At 34.8% G+C, this 21802-nt stretch overlaps 1 protein-coding gene across 5 annotated transcripts in view; it reads left to right on the plus strand.

The window, feature by feature from the left end:
• The window catches only part of TAF2 (TATA-box binding protein associated factor 2), a 105849-nt gene that overhangs the window by 44300 nt on the left and 39747 nt on the right, over nucleotides 1–21802 (plus strand). For all 5 annotated transcript variants that reach the window (XM_086695987.1, XM_086695986.1, XM_025922650.2 and 2 more), the window contains 5 exons: nucleotides 1071–1181; nucleotides 5793–5986; nucleotides 6611–6750; nucleotides 10076–10145; nucleotides 18997–19106. In XM_086695987.1, coding sequence (XP_086552113.1) covers nucleotides 1071–1181; nucleotides 5793–5986; nucleotides 6611–6750; nucleotides 10076–10145; nucleotides 18997–19106 — 625 coding nt within the window. The remainder of the gene's footprint in view (nucleotides 1–1070; nucleotides 1182–5792; nucleotides 5987–6610; nucleotides 6751–10075; nucleotides 10146–18996; nucleotides 19107–21802) is intronic.

Genomic DNA, 21802 nt, shown 5'->3' on the forward strand with positions numbered 1-21802 from the left:
GGTTTTTTGGTTTTATTTTTTTAGTTAGTATACGTGACATTTATGTGTGCGTAGACTGGTATGTAAATATATTTCTTACTGTAGGTTGCCATCAAAAACACTGGGAAACTAATGCGTTTAGAACAGTTTATCTTTCACATAATACTTTGAGTGGTAGAAAAGAGAGAGAAAAGATTACTGTCTAAACCAAACTTGAGTCCCAAAAGGGCAGAACAGGCATAGGAAAGGTATTTCTTGGAAAATAAATTATTTTATAGCAATTGTTGTTCTTAGAGCATTAACGGTGTCTTTTGTTGCGCTGTTGTAACACTGACTATTGTTGCTTCTGGTCCTTCATGCAAGCAAAGGAGCCACCCTCCTATTTGTCCCTCTGTTTGGAAAATTTGACTATCTTGAATCAGATGAGCATAGTCCAGATCTCCTTGCACACTGAGGACTTTGATGACTATTCAGCTGTGGCTCCATCTTGAGTTTAAATAGTTTTGTTTTCCTGGTAAAGGTTACTGCTGTGTGAGTCAGGTTTCACTTCCTTAGAAAAATTGCCTACAAAAATTTGGAAAGGGGAAACTTAGGCTGGATTTTAGATAATTTACCATTTTTCTTTAGGTTTACAGTGAGGTGGTGCTGCAGAATCAATGTCTCTCGGACTGATGATTGAACTCTACTAACTGTCATAGGCGTTCAGCTGCTGTATCCTTTCATCTTAAAAACGGTTGTGAGGAAAGGAAGCTTTCAAGTCAGCAGCTAGCTAAAATCATCCTTCTCGGAAGTAGAGTAGGAATTGAATAGTAGTCTCTCTGGTGTTAAAACCTCTTCCTTTTCCACTGGATTTATAGGACTTATATTACCTATAGTTTAACAAATGAAGACAAAGGCGCACAGGTGACAGAGTGCAGTTCCCTTGGTTTGCTTCTCGGCTCTTTGGTTGCAGTGTCCATGTTCTCAGTGGGAGGGGGTGGGAATTAGAAGGGTTGGGTTAGGCTCCATCCAGATATTTCAGTGAATTGTAGTAACGAAAGAGTTAGGTTATATGCTTAAAAAAGTTTGTTTTTGTTTTTGTTTTTTTGTAGACTATGCCAGTTGCAATGGCTTTATTGAGAGATGTTCACAACCTTTGTCCCAAAGAAGTCTTAACGTTCATTTTAGACTTAATCAAGTACAATGACAACAGAAAAAATAAGGTAAGATACTTTAATGAATATTATAAAACCTGCCTAGTGATGTTTGATTTTTAAAGAATATTTAGACTGTGAAATCATTGTTGAGTCCATGGTACTTAAAATTTCTACAGTTAGAAACATACAAATGTGATTTATTACAATGACCAGTGGAAAACAACCCAAGATTAGTTTTTTGGGTTTTTTTTTGTTGTTGTTTTTTTAATGTTCCTCATACCTGTTATAAGATGGAGCTATTAGTGTATCAAACTTAAGGGAGCCAAGTAAAACTTGCTTTGGTGAAGTCTGACAACCCAATTTTATTTTTATTCCTTTTTTCTTTTACCATGGGATGCACAGAAAACAGTTTCCTCTTGGAATAACTTGTTCATTGATGAATTTAACTCTTTTGTTTTTTTACCACAGTATGTGTTTATTAATTTATTTATTTGCAAACAGCTATTGAGTGCTATTCATTTTATCTTGTTATTATAACAATCAGCATATGTTTTTGAGGCTATATGCTATGCTAGGCAGTGTACTGTGTTTAAATAGAAGGAAGAGATGGTAAGTGCTGTCCAGAATTTCATTTATTCATTAAATATCTAGTGATCAACTGCTGTATATCCCAGTCTGATTCTGGACCCTCACAGATTCCACCTGATGGAGAAATCAGACAAGTAAAACAGCAACAGTCATCCATAGTGGAAATACATATACACAGTTTTCTAGGAGAATTTGGTTTTCTGGTACCTTCCAAGGCTATAGAGAGTGACTCAGGGAAGTTTTATATGTAAGTGATGACCCTCAAACTGAGTCATAAAGATGAATAGGATTTTTCCCAGTCTGTGAATGGGGACAGTCTTGGAAGGTTATTCTAGGAAGAGGGAACAGGATATATAAACATGTATCTGGTAGGATAAGTCAAATTCATGGAAAGTTTAATGAGACATTACAAGAGTAAAGAAAAAGTGATAAGTATGTTTATTAAAAATGGTGATTATTAACGAAAGTCAAGAAGACTAATTTTTCCTCAGCATAGTAGAATAACAAAGATTTAAGCTAAAAAGAATCTTTAAAAAAAATTAGTGCTTTAAAAGTACATTATAGTTGATAGACTTTTTCTTTCCATTTTTGAATACTGTTAAAAAATTTTTGTAAGATTTGTTCCTAGTCTACTGATTTGTTTTGACTTGTCATTTATAACATTCCTTTCTTCAGCACATGAATTTCTTTTACTGAAGATACAACGTTAGGATTTTGGATGATATCAAATCAGATTATATTAAGATGGAATGGGGAAATACTTTGTGCATTTGTTTATGTCAGTTTTCTTGTTTTGGGGGTGTTTATGTAATTTAAATCATGGTGGCCCCAGTACAGTACTTGTACTTTGTGAAGTGATTTCACTTACCTTAATTCTTTTAAACCTTACTTATTCTGTAGTTGGCAAATGAAAGCAAACCACGGAGGTCGAGAGTCTAAGATTACACAGCAAGTATAATCTGGGAATTGTGCTATGTGCTGCTGCTGCCCATCTGTGTGGCGATCTTTTTAGTATACCGTGCTGTTTTACATGATGCAATCATATATGTCATTAATGATTTTTTAAGGTGCAGCATAGTGATAGATTACTAAACTTTATACTTCATTATTTTTCGCAGAACAATGTAAGACTCAATCTGTTTTAATCTTGAGCAGGCTAATCAGGTGTTATGGTTAGTGGCAATAAATTAAGATTAGCATCAGATGTGTGAGATAGATACTATTATCTCAATTTACATGTGAGGAGATAGAAGCTAATAAAGATTTACTTAGGGTAATAGGTCACGTGTGTGGCAGAACCAGGAGTTGAACCAGGAGTTAAACCCAGATCTGTCTGATATCAAAACTTATTCTGTTAAAAATTGCGGTTGGGAAAAAAAGACTTGGTTGTCGTTTAAAGATCTATAGATTAATGGATGAAAATTTTAAGAACAGTTGCGATTAGATGGATCCCTAAGAATATTGCATCAATCGTTTTATCTGTTTTTTAAAGCACCTCACTTCCAACCACAAATGATTTATTACTGAGGGCTTTGCTTAAGGATTTGTTTTTTTTTAAGTTTCACTACATAGATATAAAATTTTAAAAGTGCATGAGAAGAAATGACAGGGTTTCTACAAGTAAAATTAGAGATACAAAACATTAAATGCCAAAAAGAAGTTGAGAGTCGGGGCGGCGGGGGGGAAATATTTAAAAAAATTTTTCAACATCTCATTAATTGGCAGAACATAAAATTCAGTATTCCGGATGAGTTAGTTTTCAAGAAGACTAAAATTTAATCCCTTTGAAGCCTAGTTATTAGCCATTTTATATGATAATCTTTTATGCATATATTCGTATTTCTAATAAATCACATGTTTCTGAAATTTCTGTTTTTTCAAGTGTGGTACACAGAAATGGGTTGAACTATTCCTGATTCCAAAGGGTCATTGTTAACATCCGACAGTCTTTGCTGTAACACACTGATATTGATGCCTTTGGGTTTTTTTGTTTTTTAAGGAATTTTTGCTGTATTTGAATGTCTGCTGCCCCATGTGTGTTCTACATATTACTTCTTCTTCCTCATCTCTTAAAACCTTGAGGTGATCAGATTATCTCGCTTGTTCAATTAAGATTATAGTAGCTGTGAGAATTGGATGTGGTCTGAGGGATAAATGTTAAATCTTGGTTTTCCTCCTTCACCCACGCTTCCATGTCATTTTTAATTTGTAAGTTATTTCTGTGATCTGAATACTTTGGTCAGAAACAACAGTTAAATAAATGGGCTCCTGCTTGGTTGGCAAAGTAGTTATCAGAGGTAGCAACGAAGCGATCAGAATACTTGAAGAAAATGTATAAATATAATTTGAATAATCTCTGAATAGAAATGGTCTTTCGGGGTGGGGTGCCTGGGTGGGTCAGTCGGTTGAGTGTCATGATCTTGTGGTCTGTGAGTTCAAGCCCCGCTTCAGGCTCTGTGCTGACAGCTCAGAGCCTGGAGCCTGCTTCACATTCTATGTCTCCCTCTCTCTCTGCCCCTCCCCTGCTCATCTTGTGTCTCTCTCCCTCTTTCTCTGTCAAAAATAAACGTTAAAAAAAAATTTTTTTTTTTAAAAAGAAATCGTCTTTCAGAATTTGAAACAAGGCTTAGAACCTGGAAAATAAAAAGTTGATAAATGCAGAATGTTAAAACAAAATTAGCATGACGTAAGTCCATGACTGTTTTCTCTGGCCCTGGAGGAAAGAAATAGGACTTCGAGACTGAAGCTTCAGTGATTAATTTTGCAGTCATTAAAATGATTTGAAAACAAAACTTTGTTCAGAGTGAACAGGTGTGGAGTATTTTTTTTTTTATTTGTTGTTTATTTTATTTTTTTGCCCAGTATCTAAACATAGAATGTGTAGGGATTCTGTCATTACATATGTCCCTGTGGCCTTCTGGCTCCATGGTGGAAGTCACAGGGGCAGTTGTTCCTCTTCTGTCTCCTGGTAGCTTGCGTTGCCACAGCATACTCCCAACACTAATGATAAAATTGAATTTGCTTGCTCCATATTCAAATTCCTAGGCTAAAGTATCTGATTTGCTGAGTTTAAATCAAGCTACACCCAGATTGCCTTTCAATACATTGCTTCTCTGGGAATTGACTGGGATATGGATTTAGAAATTAGTATTTTTTGGATGGTTGTCCTGTTTCTCTGCCTTCTCTTGCTAGAACTCGCATTTGTATGTCTTCTACATCAGCCCTCTACTTTCCTTTTCTCTCTACTTTAGATCTGCCTTTTTGCTTAGAATTTCAGGAGTTTTTTTCGCACTGTTATATTCCAATTTACTTTGATTCTGAATCTCTGCATATTTCTTTCTTTTTAAAATATGTTATGCTATTGCAGGGCGCCTGGGTGGCTTAGTCCCTTAAGCGCCTGACTTCGGCTCAGGTCATGATTTCACTGTTCAGGAGTTTGAGACCCGTGTTGGGCTCTGTGCCAACAGCTTGCTTCGGATTCTGTGTCTCCTTCTGCTCCTCCCCAACTCATGCTCTGTCTCTGCCTCTGTCTGTCTCTCAAAAGTAAATAAGCTATAAAAACATTTAAAATATGTTATGCTATTGGAAGGCATACCATTAGTTATTTCTCAAATGATGTTCATGATAGTTTTGGGATTTTTTTCCCTTCTTTTCCTTGCAAACTCTTTTTCCACTAAATTATTTCTTACCTTTTGTTTGTTCTGGTCTTTCTTTTTTATGTTGATGCTTTCCTAATATCTGGTGATCCTTGATTATAAATTTATACGTAAGAGTAGAGTTAATAGCTGATTTCAAGTTCTGTGTTACCAGTAGCATTCGTGGAGCGTTGTCTTCCTTGTAGAGGAATCTAGCTAGGTGACTGTAAGAGTGCCTCACATGTGGTAAATACTAGTTGAGTAAACTAATGTATTACTAATTAGTGAGTCTCTTTCACTCTTTCTCCCAATGTACAACTACACAAAAGGCATAAATAATTCCCAGAGAACTTGCTTGTCTTTTCAGATAAGTTACGTTCTGAAGTTGTAAATATTTTGTTAATTTTTGAACAGAAGTGTGAATTTTGTTTTCTCGTGATCATTTTTGGCTTAGTTTTCAGATAATTATTATCGTGCAGAAATGATTGATGCCCTTGCCAACTCTGTTACGCCTGCAGTCAGTGTGAATAATGAAGTTCGAACTTTGGACAACTTAAATCCAGATGTGCGACTTATTCTTGAAGAAATCACCAGGTTTTTGAATATGGAAAAACTTCTTCCAAGTTATAGACATACTATCACTGTCAGGTATGATGAAAGTTACTTACTTTTATAACTATAAGAGAAATTTATTCTCATTGTAGGAACTTAGGATATAAGAGAAAATTAAAATGCTATATGATTGTACCATCACAGATTATTACTGTTTTGGAGAATAGCCTTCTAAAATTTTCCTCTTGTAACTAAATACATTTTTTAATTATGTGACAGATGTTGTATATGTAGTTTTTGAATTATATCATAAACACTTTGTCATGTCTTCAGAAGTTCTTCATAAGCATTATTTTGGATGTCTGCATACTCTTTTTATCCCATTGGATATAGTATAAACATCTCTGTTGTTAAGCTTATTTAGATGCCTTTTCACTTCTGTCAACTTGTTCATAAATGGCTATCAAAAAATTCTATTTTTTTAGGAGTTTGCTAAAAAGTTGATTCACTGGTTCAGACATCACCACTAGTTCTCACTTTCCATATATGTTATCGACTAAATTACTGCAAAAAATTAATGCTACAAAATTTAAAAAGATGGATTCAAATCATATCAGTGTTTCAGTTTACTGTTAGAGATTAATTCCTAATGCCTGGGAAATAAGTTTGATACAAAATACTTTTATAAAAATATTTAACTGTAAATACTATGTTTCCTAGTTGTTTGAGAGCCATAAGAGTGCTTCAGAAGAATGGACATGTGCCAAGTGATCCCGCTCTTTTTAAGTCTTATGCCGAGTATGGACACTTTGTGGACATTAGGATAGCAGCTTTGGAAGCAGTCGTTGATTATACTAAAGGTAATGCTTTAGAAATATATGCTCAGGGTCCTTGAGTGGCTCTGTCAGTTAAGCGTCTGCCTTCAGCTCGGGACATGGTATCACAGTTCCTGAGTTCAAGCCCTGCATTGGGCTCTCTGCTGGCAGCACAGAACCTGCTTTGGATCCTCTGTCTCCCCCACTGCCCCCCTTTCTGTCCCTCCCCAGTTCATGCTCTCTCTCTCTCTCTCTCTCTCTCTCTCTCTTTCTCTCTAAATAAATAAATAAATGTGTGTGTGTGTGTGTATGTATATGCTCATATCATTTCAGAAATGTTTACTATTTAAAACTGTCTTCATTATTGGGGTTGCATATTACAAACAATATGAGATATTTAAATTTTAAATTGAAAGAATTTTTGATAAATGTAGAACTTTTATAAGAATTAATAAGTGATAGAAAATAATAAAATTACAGATATCTTTGGTCTTTTAAGAAATCAGTGTATCATTCTATAGGTTTAATTCCATGTTATTAAACTAGAAGAAGATTTTGGGGAAATTTCTAATTAAGCACTCAAGAAAACATCTTGTGCCTTTCAAAAGTTTGTGAAAGTAGAACAAGATACGTACACAGAAGTCTCCATAGGGGGATTAGGCAAGGCTTTGTGAAGTTGAAGAAAACATAAGACCAAAAAATGAATAAAACAATATTATATATCCAAAACATTTAAAAAGATACAGGGCAGAAAAATAAAGAGATGAAAATATTAAAAATAAGTCATAAAGAATAGAGCGAGTAGAAGAAAAGCAATAATCCAGAAAATTAATAGAGTACTAAGAAAGGGTATGAATGAAACTTCCTAAGCCGGAGTCTGATAAAATTTAAAATTTGAAGGTTAGGGAAAGAATGTGTAAGTTCTTAGGAATATCAGAACTCAGTTATTATATAGGATAGAAGAATAATGTAACCTGTGACTTCTTCACAATATGAAGAGTTCAAAAGACCATAAACAAATAGCTAACATAATGTTTAGGGAAAACTGCAATCCTGCATTCTCTTTTTTGCCCAATTGTTACTCACGTAGACTTAGATTAAAGACTTAGATGTACATCTTCTATGTAACATTCTTAAAATTCCCAGAGAATTCCCAGCTGACCTGGAAGTGAATCACATTATAACTCAAGATTGGTGAAAGTGTGAAATGTGACTATGCCTGTAAAATAAAGAACTGAGCCGAGGGGCGCCTCGGTGGCTCAGTCGGTTAAGTGTCCGACTTCAGCTCAGGTCATGATCTCGCGGTCCGTGAGTTCAAGCCCTGCGTCGGGCTCTGTGCTGACTGCTGAGAGCCTGGAGCCTGTTTCAGATTCTGTGTCTCCCTCTCTCTCTGACCCTCCCCCGTTCATGCTCTGTCTCTCTCTGTCTCAAAAATAAATAAACGTTAAAAAAAAAAAAAAAAAAAAAAAAAGAACTGAGCCTAAATATTTGTTAACATGGTTGGACAATTTAATGGAAACTTCAAAAATAATTCCTTAAAAACAAAATGCAAATATAAGAAATATGTCATTTTAATTTACATCTAGAATTTCAGATTATTGCACCTAAATATGGGAAGAGTAAAGAAGGTAGAGTGTGTTGTACTTCTCATCTGACTATGGAAAGAGAAGGAGTGGTTAATTTTAACATGTTAATAGAAGAAATATACTCAAATTTTTATAATTTTTTTGTAAATTTCAGAAGTATGTGTATAGTCAAATTATAAAAGGGTCAGAACAAAGTGTGTATCTTATATATGTTGAGCTAAGTTCAGAAAGGACAGTCATTTGTTCTTTTTATTGAGGGTTAAAATAATTCTTTCTTTTAAGAAGTGGTGAAAAACAGTGATCCTCTATCCCTCTATCAATCTTCAGTTTTGATTTGACATTTTACCAATTTGTGAAATCTAGAAGTTCTGAGATTTACCAAATATGCCAGTATTTCCAACCTTTCCTAAGGGACATGAGTGATGTTTACTGTCAAATAACTACAAAGATTTCATGCATTAGTACTACCTGAAATGAAATAGAATGCTAATATTGTCATTTCCAAAAGAATGCTAAGTCAATAAGTACTTAATTGAGAAGTGCTTTGGTGTTATCCATGAATCTAGATCATTAGAAAGTAAAAAAATGGAAGATATTAGAAATAAAATTCTGATAATAAAGCTTTTCAAATCATAAAAGCATAACTTGTTGAAAAGGTGAATGGAAATAGCTAACGAATGACTTTATTGAGGTATATTTATAGCACGATTTTATGTTATATTGAAAAGTTAAGGCTGCTCTTTAGTCTCAAGTGAAAGAAACCACTTGGGTAAAAACAGTTTTTCATATTGTATACTGTAATATAGTTGAGGTGCCATTGGGTATCAGGTTTCCCTATAATTTGATTTAAACATCTAGAAACACAGTTTTATTTAAACATATTTTTCCATTTAGAATTGCTCATCTTTAATTTAGGGTTTTTAGGGGCGCCTGGGTGGCGCAGTCGGTTAAGCGTCCGACTTCAGCCAGGTCACGATCTCGCGGTCCGTGAGTTCGAGCCCCGCATCAGGCTCTGGGCTGATGGCTCAGAGCCTGGAGCCTGTTTCCGATTCTGTATCTCCCTCTCTCTCTGCTCCTCCCCCGTTCATGCTCTGTCTCTCTCTGTCCCAAAAATAAATAAACGTTGAAAAAAAAAAATTTTTTTAAAAAAAAAAAGAAAAAAAAATAATTTAGGGTTTTTAATATAATTTGCTTTATCTTGTACTTGTCATTGATTTGAACATTAGTGAAAAATATGCACTTGGTTCTGTTTTACGTTTTGGCTATATGAATGAATGAAATTTACAAAGTGACTTTTCCTACGGAAAATGTAAGAAGTTGCGTACAGCTTTCACCTCTGAAGACGGCTAAGGCATAGCCCTAAATATTAAGTGTAAATTCCCTCCTTGTCCCTTACTATTTCATTTGTTATAATTAGAAGCAAATATATTTCTTAAGTTAGAGAAAGACAAATACATGATTTCACTCATGTGGACTTTAAGAAGCAAAACCGATGAACATAGGGGAGGGAAAGGAAAAATAAGATAAAAACAGGGAGCAAACCATAAGGAGAACAAACTGTGGGTTGCTGGAGGGGAGGGGTGTGGGGGGATGGGCTAAATAGGTGATGGGCATTAAGGAGGACACTTGTTGGGATGAGTACTGGGCATTGTATGTAAGGGATAAATCACTAAATTCTACTCCTTAAACCGTTACTATCCTATATGTTAACTAACTTACTAACTTGGATTTAAATTAAATAAAAATAATAAATAAATAAAATATTTCTTTATTTTTATTTTCAGTGGACCGGAGTTACGAAGAACTGCAATGGCTACTTAATATGATTCAGAATGACCCTGTCCCCTATGTAAGGTTAGTTTTTGTGTTATACTATTTTGATTTTACAAGTCCTAAAGTAAATTGAATAATTTTGGAAGATTATATATGAACAAAACAAGTTTTTATTATTTTCAAAAATAGAGGAATACGTTATTCATTTATTAATGTCTTTTTTATGTGTTTTTTTTAATTAGATATGCTTTTGGAAAGACATTTTTAAAAACACAATTTGTTTCCTCTTTTTTTTTTTAATGTTTATTTTTTGAGAGAGAGAGAATGAGCATGAGCAGGGGAGGGGCAGAGAGAGAGAGGGAGACACAGAATTCCAAGCAGGCTCCAGTCTCTGAGCTGTCAGTACAGAGCCTGACATGCGGCTTGAACTCACAAACTATGAGATCATGACCTGAGCCGAAGTCAGAGGCTTAACTGACTGAGCCACCCAAGCACCCCCAAAAATATATTGTTAATAAAGTTTATTCCCTGCAATTTTACATACAACTTCTATTATAATTTAAAGAAAAGCTTATATAGCAGTTTGTACTGTACATGGTATATCCCTTATGTGCTGATTGATTCAGTCTGTTTTAAAAGTGAGAAAAGTGTCTTGGTGTATTTCATTTGTTCCTTTCTATCTCATATAAATCTCAATTTTTATTACATAGACTTAGTATTTAAAAAGTATAATATAATATTTAAAATTTAGAAAATAAGGGAAAATAGAAGAAAATCCCAGTCCTGACATAATAGCAGTTTTCATTTTTGTCTTTCTTCTAGTCTTCATTGTCTTTACTTCTGCTGCTTTTGCAAAGTAGGATGTTCATAGTATATTTGAATAGGATTAAATTTTTTACCATGTCTGTCTTCCTTTCTTTGTTGTTCCTTTCTTTGTTGTTAGGCATGTAAATTTTTGTTCATTTGTTTTAAGATTATGACTTCATGGGGGCGCCTGGGTGGCGCAGTCGGTTAAGCGTCCGACTTCAGCCAGGTCACGATCTCGTGGTCCGTGAGTTCGAGCCCCGCGTCAGGCTCTGGGCTGATGGCTCAGAGCCTGGAGCCTGTTTCTGATTCTGTGTCTCCCTCTCTCTCTGCCCCTCCCCTGTTCATGCTCTGTCTCTCTCTGTCCCAAAAATAAATAAACGTTCAAAAAAAAAAAGAAAAAAAAAAAAAGATTATGACTTCATGAAATAAAATTTGAGTCATTGAGAGTAATTTAGATTATAGTCCTTCCAGTTAAGCTGCTCTTATTTTTTAAGTTTATTTATTTATTTTGAGAGAGAGGGAGAGAGAGAATCCCAAGCAGGCTCTGCACCATCAGTGCAGATGCCTGGCATGGGGCTCACCAACCATGAGATCATGACGTGAGCTGAGATCAAGAGTCAGAGGCTAACCGACTGAGCCACCCAGGTGCCCTACAGTCCCTCCAGTTAGAAACAAGAGCATAGACCTAGAGATGTTAATTATCTTCCTCAACTTTACATATAGGTTGGCAGAGAGTTTTCTTTTAAAAAGTCAAACTGCTTTCTAACCTCACTGAATTGTATCTGGGCATGAGGAGTCCATCTAAGAGATTACAGCTCCCTAACAAAGACATTGTTTTTACCAACAGTTGTTTTTCAAGTTGGTTGTAACAGTGAGTTCTTGGTTAAGTCACCTTATTCAGTGGTTTATGTTTTACATTTCCCTTCCCACTTCCCTTCTCTCTTCCCTCCCCTCTTTCTTCCCTAACCCCAACCCAACCCTAACTATTTCAGATGCTTATTATATACATATCTTTGTATGAAGTTTTGCTGTTAATTATTTCATAGTTCTTGATTTGTGATGTAAATTGTAATTTAAGTGATTTTTCCTTATGATTGAGGTGTACTAAAAGGTAAGGTTGACATGGACAAAAATACTCATCCATTCTAAGGTACATATTTATATAATAAATAAAAAAGAGGATAAGCAGCAAACCAGCCTCATCTCTTATCTGACAGAGTTCATGCATTTGAAAATTTATAAGATCCTATTGATAGCAGGTAGGAACAGAACTTATAAATACAGTATAAACAAAGCTCATCATGTATTCATTTCTGTTTTCAGTTCACAACATCAGAACTAACATTAAAGCGTGTATTTCTGAGATCAGGGAATTATGTTTTGAAGACCATTTTTAGCAGATTATAATACTATGTAATATTTAAAGTTGCCCTATTGTTAAATTATATGCTATGTGATTTAAATGATTGCTTTTGAAATACTGTTGTGAAACAGTGAAGAGCACTGTTATTTATAATCTGAACTGAAAATCTGTTTAAAGATGTATTTCATGATTATATTTGACATTTTTCTTCTTAGTTGATGTGATTCATTTATGTCATCAGTAGGGAACCTCTTAGCCTGTACTTAATATCATCTAGTCTGTAGTTACATTCTAGTTAAAAAATTCAGCACTTCTTTGAAAAATCTTTAATGTTAATGGTCAGAGGATAGAAGTGTTACCATGTGGCAGTTAATGTATGTGTGTATTTTTTGGTATGTTGGGACATCTGTCTATATTTTTGTGTTTTCTTCTGTGTTTTTTATTTTATTTTTTAATTTATTTATTTTGGGAGAGAGAGAGAGAGCGCACATGCGCACGAGCAGGGGAGAGGCAGAGAGAGCATCCCAAGCAGGCTGTGCAGTGTGCATTTTGAGAGAGAGGGAGCATTGTCTGAAGTAGGGCTCAAACTCATGAACTGTGACATCATGACCTGAACCGAAGTCAAGACTCAGCTTAACCAACTGAGCCACCCAGCAGGCACCCCATCTTCTGTGTGTTTTATACTTTGAATAGGAACTCTATCCTTTTTTCTTTGTTCCCATCATTACTCTTTCTCTCTTTTTCTTTCTTTCTTTCTTTCTTTCTTTCTTTCTTTCTTTCTTTCTTTCTTTCTTTCTTTCTTTCTTTCTTTCTTTCTTTCTTTTAGATATAATTGACATAACGTTATGTTGGTTTGGGCATATAACATGATTCGATATTAGTAAATATTGGGAAATGATCACCATAATAAGTTAACTGCCGTCACTGTACATAGTTACACATTTTTTTTCTTGTGATGAGAACGTTTAAGATCTACTCTCTTAACTTTCAAATATGCAACACAGTATTAACTATTGTCACCATGCTGTATAATACATCTTTATGACTTACAGCTGGAGGTTTGTACTCTGATCTGCTTCATCCATTTTACCTCACTTCACCCTGCAACCACCAATCTGTTGTATTACTTTTTCTTTAACTCGGTACGTAACCATAATACAGATCTGCTATGTTCTGCCATATTTATCAGATAGAATTATTAAAGATAGGTAGGGGCTCCTGGGTGGCTCCATGAGTGAAACGTTCAGCTTTGGCTCAGGTCATGATCTCATGATTCGCGAGTTCAAGCCTGGTGTCAGGCTCTGCACTGCTTTCTTTCTTTCCCGCTTTCTTCCCCGCTTATACCCTCTCTCTCTCTCTCTCTCTCTCTCTCTCTCTCAAAATAAATAAAGATTTAAAAAATTTTTTTAATAGGTAAATTTTTTTTTAATTTAAATTTTTTCTCTTAAAATCAGTGGCATTACTCTCTCCTACCCCAAACACAGCATTTTGTTTTTATGGCCCTTGGTTGATTTTTAAACTCCTAATGATAAAATGGCCTTCAGTGAGAATTAAATTTTAAAAATGTATGTTGATTTTCTCTGTCATTATTATCATATATATCAGAATTACTGGTTTTGGTAGAATTAGATAAAACTGAAGAATTCTGGGGTGAAACCTTAAAGTCTGGAGGAAAAAAACCCCAGATTACCTGTAATTACTCCTTGATGCTTTAGAGGTGAACGTGAATATTGTTTCTACAAGGATGCATCTTTGATTCCCTGTACTAGGTAATGTCCCTCAAGTCATGATTGCCCATAAAATCCTACAGTTCTTCCTAACCTTAAGTAAAGAAATACTTGCTATATATGTGTTAATTTTATAGCTGGAAATCTTTGATTATCTTTGCCGCATGGGAATAGAAGTTCCAAAAAAACAGAGACCATGTTTCCTTTGGTCTCTGTTCTAGAACATAAGCATGGTGCCTTATATACATTTGATTCAGTACGTGTTAAACAAGTGATTGGATGCAATTTTTTACTGTTTCCTCTAATCATACAATTGGCTTTTTTCTAATCATATGTTTGTTTAAATGACGTCATATGTTAAAGAGAAGTGCTTTTATCTCTGTGTTGACAACTGTATATAGAAAAAAGCTTTAAGGTGTTTATTTTGAATTGTGTGGGGAAGTTCTCAGTCTTTCATGTTAGTTTGATGTTTGATGTTTTTATTTTTTTAATTTAAATCCAAGTTAGTTAACATACAGTGTGATAATGATTTCAGGAGTAGAATTTAGTGATTCATCACTTACATCTAACACCCAGTGCTCATCCCAGCAAGTGTCCTCCTTAATGCCCCTCACCCGTTTAGCCCATCCTCCCACCCAGCACCTCTCCAGCAACCCTGTTTGTTCTCTGTATTTAAGAGTCTCTTATGGTTTGTCTTCCTCTCTGCTTTTATATTATTTTTGCTTCCCTTCCCTTATGTTCATCTGTTTTGTTTCTTAAATTCCACATATGAGTGAAATTATATACTTGCCTTTCTCTAACCGACCTACTTCATTTTGCTTAGCATAATAATACTCTACTTCCATCCACACTATTACAGATGGCAAGATTTCATTCTTTTTTTTAGCTGAGTAATATTCCATTGTATGTATGTATGTGTATGTACTTATGTATGTTTATACAAACACACATACCAAATCTTTATTCATTTATTAGTCAATGGACATTTGGGCTCTGTCCATACTTCGGCTATTGTTGATAGTACTGCTATAAACATTGGGGTTCATGTGCCCCTTCAAATCAGCAGTCCCGTATCCTTTGGATAAATACCTAGCAGTGCAATTGCTGGGTTTTCGGGTAGTTCTATTTTTAATTTTTTGAGGAACCTCTGTACTGTTTGTCAGAGTGGCTGCACCAGTTTGTGTTCCCATCAGCAGTGCAAAAGGGTTCCTCTTTTTCCACATCCTCACCAACATCTCTTGTTGCCTGAGTTGCTCATTTCAGCCATTCTGACAGGTGTGAGGTGGTATCTCATTGTGGTTTTGATTTGGATTTCCCTGATGAGTGATGTTGAGCATTTTTTCATATGTCTTTTAGCCATCTGGATGTCTTCTTTGGGCAAGTGTCTATTCATATCTTCTGCCCATTTCTTCACTGGATTATATGTTTTTGGGGTGTTGAGTTTGATAAGTTCTTTATAGATTTTGGATACTAGCCCTTTATCTGATATGTCATTTGCAAATGTCTTCTCCCATTCTGTCGGCTGCCTTTAGTTTTGCTGATTGTTTCCTTCGCTCTGCAAAAGCATTTTATCTTGATGGGGTTCCAATAGTTCATTTTTGCTTTTGTTTCCTTGCCTCTGGAGATATATCAAGTAAGAAGTTGCTGCATCCAAGGTCAGAGAGGTTGTTGCCTGTTTTCTCCTCTAGGATTTTGATGGTTTCCTGTCTTACATTTAGGTCTTTCATCTAAGAACCTAAGAAAGTGGTCCAGCTTCATTCTTCTGCATGTCGCTGTACAGTTTTCCCAACACCTCTTGCTGAAGAGACTTTTTTCCATTGGATATTCTTTCCTGCTTTGTCAAAGATTAGTTGGCCATACATTTGGCAGTCCATTTCTGGGCTCCTTATTCTGTTCCATTGATCTATGGTCTGTTTTTGTGCCAGTACCATACTGTCTTGATACAGCTTTGTAATACAACTTGAAGTCCAGAATTGTGATGTGTCCAGCTTTGGTTTTCTTCTTCAGGATTGCTTTGCCTATTCAGAATCTTTTCTACTTCCATATAAATTTTAGGATTATTTGTTCTAGCTCTGTGAAGAATGCTGGTGTTATTTTCATAGGGATTACATTGAATGTGTAGATTGCTTTGGGGTAGTATCCACATTTTAACAATATTCTTCCAATCCGTGAGCATGGATAGTTTGATGTTTTAAACGTAGTAATAGGGTTGTCCACTTTAATTGTATAGTTTTCTCTCAGTAAAAGATTTTTAGATTGTAGGTCAGTTCTTCATTAAGATATCTTGAGAACTAAACTAAATAAATGCACTTAAGTTAAGCTAGATATTCACCTGACAAATTACTAATACCTTTTTTCTTCATAAAGTTTGCTGTTCATTTTACAAGTTTGATAAGATAGAGAAATAATCTAGATGCATAATTGTTAAATAAATAAATCTAGGTGTACTATTTTTAAACTAAAATGAAGTTTACGTTTTTTAAAATTACAGTTTCCTTTCAGTGGGCATGACTTTTTAAAATACTCATATAAATTTGGAAAAATATCAAATCACATTAAGAAGAAAACTTTCAAAAAGCCTGTAATTATTTTAACCAGAAACACTTAACATTTTGGAGTTTTGTTTTCACTTATTTCTGTGCATGTATATACTTTTTACATTGATAGGAAGAACTACTATATTCTCATTATAATGGGTAGGGATTATATTTAAAATAACATGGAATGATATTATGGTTTTGGAATCAAGCATACATATGATTACAGCATATCACTTCCTCAAGAGACACACATATGTCCTGTGCTTTTTCTCTTGAGAGATTTTGAGCATGTTTTTGGTTTTGATTTGACTCCATTTCTTATTGGTAGTGATTGGCAATAGATTGGACTAGCCTACCAGGAAAATTCTTATCTGTTTAAGGAAATAATAGGATGTTTTTGCTGCTATGAACTTGACGTGATCCTATGACTTTCTCAAGATTTGCTTTAGATCTGTTCTAGTTGTCTGAAGCATATGCTTATTCTGAATTTTTATGTTTAATCTCTGTAAAATTAAGAACAAAATTCTCATTGTTTTCCCTTAAACCTATCTCCTCTGAGTATTGCTTTGGATGTTTTGTCATTTATAAATACTTTGTAAAAGCGTTTCTTTTATTATCTAAACTTTAGAGAAAAACAAAACTTTTGATGAAATGTTTAATTTGATAAAAGTAATATATGTACTGATCATTATTGCTCTTTTAGTGATCAAAGACCTCCTCAGTGCACTCCTTACAATTCATTGGCTTGGCTGTCAAGGGTTTATAATGATCTGAGTAAATACCATAAAGTTCTATCAGTTGGGCCCTCCCACTTTGGTATTTGGGGTAGCTGGGAAAGCAGCCAGATAGAAACTTAAGTTTTCTTCTTAATGCAAATTAAAAGTATAACAGCATTAACATGCTCTAAAGAACAAACTCATCCATATTTTTAAAGATTATTTACCTGTAATACTGGTCTATTCTTATAGATAGATTTTGAGATCCTTAAGGACAGGAATTGTGTTTATTTATAAAGGTACAAAAATATGGATATGACATATCCATGAAGATAAATATCCCTTTCACATTACCCATCTGTAAATTACATCTATAATCCCATTTCACTTTTTGTTCTCATAGCTTTTCAATAGTCTTTTATACAGTCTTAAAATTTCAAAGCACTAAAAGATAGTAAAGAGAGTAAAAAATAGTAAAAGAGAGTCCATCTCTTTTAGTTTTATAGACATGAAATTGAAGCCAAAAGGGGTTAAGTGTCTTAAGCTGCAACGTAGTAGTTTCACTTTCTTCCCATTTCTTTTTTAAGTACAAATCCAGTTTGATGCCTTACCACCAACAATTAAATATAAAAACTTCCTGGGTTCACCATTAAGGTTTTGCTAATCTCATTTATAATTATAATCTAAGTTTCTTTCTTCTCCAGTTATATCCAAGCATCCCATTACTCCGTGGTCTTGAATCTCTTGAGCCCAGGCCTGGCTCTTATTCCTGCACTAAATGCTAGGCTATGGCCATAGCTTCCTTGCTTCTCCTTTTCTTTATCTTTTTCTCTGGCATCTCCTACTCATAACACTGGACATTTTCTTTTTCCAATTTTGTTTTGGTCACATTTCCCTATTTTTAGAAGACTACAGAAGTGTTCAGGTAGCCTCTCACAAGAGGTAACTCTCAGTAGTGGAATTTCACTGTTACCCTCCATGAGGATACTTTTACTAATGAACTCTTCTAAATTTCAACTCATTTTGAGGAAACCTTTTTGTGTGGTCTCCATATTTTAAATGCTTCTGCACATCTCCATGCTTTACAAAGATACCATAAGAATGAAGTTTATATTCATTTTATTATTTCAGTGTAGACTTCTTGGCCTGTATGTGATCTCCCTCCACCCCCCCACCATGTAAAGATTTTTCTATTTACTTACCAGTCTGTCTTTTAAAATTTTTCAAGGGATGGGGACATGGGTGGCTCAGTCAGTTAAGCATCCGACTCTTGATTTCTGCTCAGGTCATGATCTGACAGTTCATGGGATCGAGCCCTGCGTTGCACTGGCAGTGTGGAGTCTCCTTGGGATTCTGTCTCCCTCTCTCTCTGCCCCTTCCCTTGTTCATGTGCACATGTGAGCTTTCTCTCTCTCTCAAAGTTTAAAATAAACACTAAAAAATATATATATTAAAAAAATTTCTAGGGAATATAAAATGTTCATTTTAGAAATGAATAGGAAAGGTTGGTTAGGAATACATAGAGTCAGTTTTAAAAGACCTCGTTGTACATAAGGCCGTTTTAGAAAGAACAAACCCACTAGAATTTTTTTAGTGGATTAACAATAGTAAATATTTAGGATGTTTAAGATAATGTCTTTGAAATGAAATTAAACTTAAACACAAAGGTAGATGTAAGAAGAGAGGATAAAATAGGAAGGAGGAACTACAGAAAATTTTTAAATGTGTTTCATGGTCAGCAAAAGTTTGCTGACATAAGATTCTATCTTTATCTTTCAGACATAAGATTCTAAACATGTTGACTAAGAACCCACCATTTACTAAGAACATGGAGTCTCCCTTATGTAATGAAGCCTTGGTAGATCAACTTTGGAAACTTATGAATTCTGGTGAGACAGCAGTAGCTTTTAAAAAATTTTTATTATTAGAATATTTTCATTTTACAACAGGTTTTCGTACTTAAGGAACTATGGTTAATCTTTTGTCTTTTTTTTTTTTTTTCTTTAAGAAGGATACTTATCACATCTTCCTTCACAGTGGTGAGCATGATAATATTTACTAAGGGTATATTCACTCATTTTGCCTCACAAGGTGGTTGAGGAAACAAAAATATTCATTTATGTGGAAGTATCCCAAATGTTCAAAGAGCTGTAAACATGAGTCTGCAAAGTATTATTATTGTTATTTTTATTTCAGAAGATTACACAGTGGAAAAATAGGTCTAGTGACCTTTCCCAGAGGTAACCAATTTCTTGTGTATCCTTTCAGGAACAGCACATGTTGTTATTGTTGTGCATGCTGGAGACCGTGGTATCTCATCACAGTTTTGCTCTATTTGAATGAGGTCAAAGGGCAGGATAGCCTAATAGTGCTCTTCAGTACTAGACTCTGGAACCAGTTTGATGAGGGTCACATCTCAGCTGAATGATTTACTCAGTGTGACTTGTCTAAGCCTTTGTTTTTCTGTTTATGAAATGGAGATGATGGTACCTACTTCTGCACACTGAAAATTAAATGAGTTAATATTTGTAAAGCACAGTGTATTCATATCAAGTGCCCAAAATGTTGTTAAATTTATGTAGTGATGACATCATTATGCTTCTCAAATATTTGAGCTGTATGTAGTTCCTGTTTTGTAAGTCTTTCATATTCTTTGCCAATTGAATTTTTTGGTCTTTTCCAATTGACTTGTAAATGTTGTATATATTTAAAGAAAATTTGCCTTATGGCTCTGATGTGTTGAAATTGGATTACTGGTTTTGGTTTAAAATTCAGTTAAAAGGTAAATTTAACTGTTCTAGATAGATGGTGAGAGAGCAGTTGCTATTCTAGTATGTGTGTTACTTCATCTTCTCCTTACAATATTGGAAAATAACATGTCCTACCTGTTTTATTAGTGGCTACTTCACTAAATCACAACTAAATAGCAAGTTCTGGTTCTTGAAAAAAAATTACTTACCAGCATTGTGATGTTGTTAAGTAATTGCACGACTTCTGTCCCTCAATTTCATAATCATAGTGCAGTGCCCCAAGTAAAGACACCATAGTAGATATTTCGTTGAAATACAGTTGTATGGAACTTGTCCTCAGAGTATTTGGAAAACAGCACATAAACCAGTTTATATGATAAAGCTAAATTATTTTTCTAATGGTTTCCGTAATCCCTAGGAAAATGTTTACATGGTGTTTTATTTATATTTTGCTACTTGTGGTCACACTGAAGACTGTTATGATTACTGTCATTTAGATCCAGGGGATGAACACAAGGTCAGGAACTTGTAAAGGATTATTTAACAGTTAATATGTAGCACAAACTATACTGTGTTGAATGTATTCTTTAAAAAAATTTTTTTTAACGTTTATTTATTTTTGAGACAGACATAGAGTGTGAGTGGGGGTGGGGCAGAGAGAGGGAGACACAGAATCCGAAGCAGGTCCCAGGCTCTGAGCTGTCAGCACAGAGCCCGATGTGAGGCTCGAACTCACGAACCACAGGATCATGACCTCCGCCGAAGTCAGAGGCTTAACCGACTGAGACACCTAGGCGCCCCAGTGTGTTAAATATATTCTTAACAAGAGTGCTTGATTCCACGACTGAGATGGATTGTAACTTTGAAGAAGGCATAATGAAATACAAAGAATCTTACCACCGTCTAAGGAAGATTTCTTGAACAAAATAAATATACATTTAAGATTAATGGAACAATTCTTTAAGACATTTGAAGCCCATTGGAAGGTTGTGGTTATACAAATTCAAGCTCTGATTGATGCTTAGTATTTAATTTTGATAGTGTTCACTGTGAAACACAGTTGCTGCTTTGGGTTGGAATTTTCTATGACCGTAATGTAAACAAAACAGATCTGTGAGGTTGTGGTCATAAACGATTTACTGCTCAGCTCTTCAGAGCTATAAATTAGATGGGAGCAGTATGAACAGTGGGAGTGGTGTGAATAGTTGGGAGAGGTTTTTTGTTTTGTTTTTTAGTGTTTTGGGAGAACATTGGACGTTGGGGGACAGTGGTTAGAGGATTGCTCATTTCCCTTCCACACCTGAGCCTCTGAGATACATGAATGAATCCAATCTAGGAAATCCCCTTTTTTGCTTAATTTTTAAAATTTGTTTTTTAAAAATTATAATGGTAATATAATCATGTTACAGAGTTTTATCTGAACAAAAAGAAGAAACGGTATATTTGGCCTATAGGGAAAAAACGTTGTGCGTAGTTTTAAATGAAGGTTTAAAAATAGCATTCTATCGTAATAATTTTTCATATTACTACATTATCTTCTTACTAGTAATCGTTTTAAGAAATTATAATGAGAATTCTTTTGTAACAAGGAGGTAGGCCATCATCTAAGTCCTTAAACCTGCTGAACTCTGTCTGCCCCTCACTCCCTGTTGGGGCTCCTGGGTTATATGGTCATTTGAGATAAACATTATCTTGATTTACATATGGAGAACAAACTGTAGACAGTAGGGGTTTAATTAAATACATTTATTTATTTCTGTCCTATTCCAAACTGGATTTGAGATGTCTTGACTTTGCATAGTTATATAATTTGGTGAACCCATTTGAAGTAGCAT

The sequence above is a fragment of the Puma concolor genome, chromosome F2 (assembly GCF_028749965.1).
Source record: "Puma concolor isolate L17-30 chromosome F2, mPumCon1.1.hap2, whole genome shotgun sequence".
Classification (NCBI taxonomy): domain Eukaryota; kingdom Metazoa; phylum Chordata; class Mammalia; order Carnivora; family Felidae; genus Puma; species Puma concolor.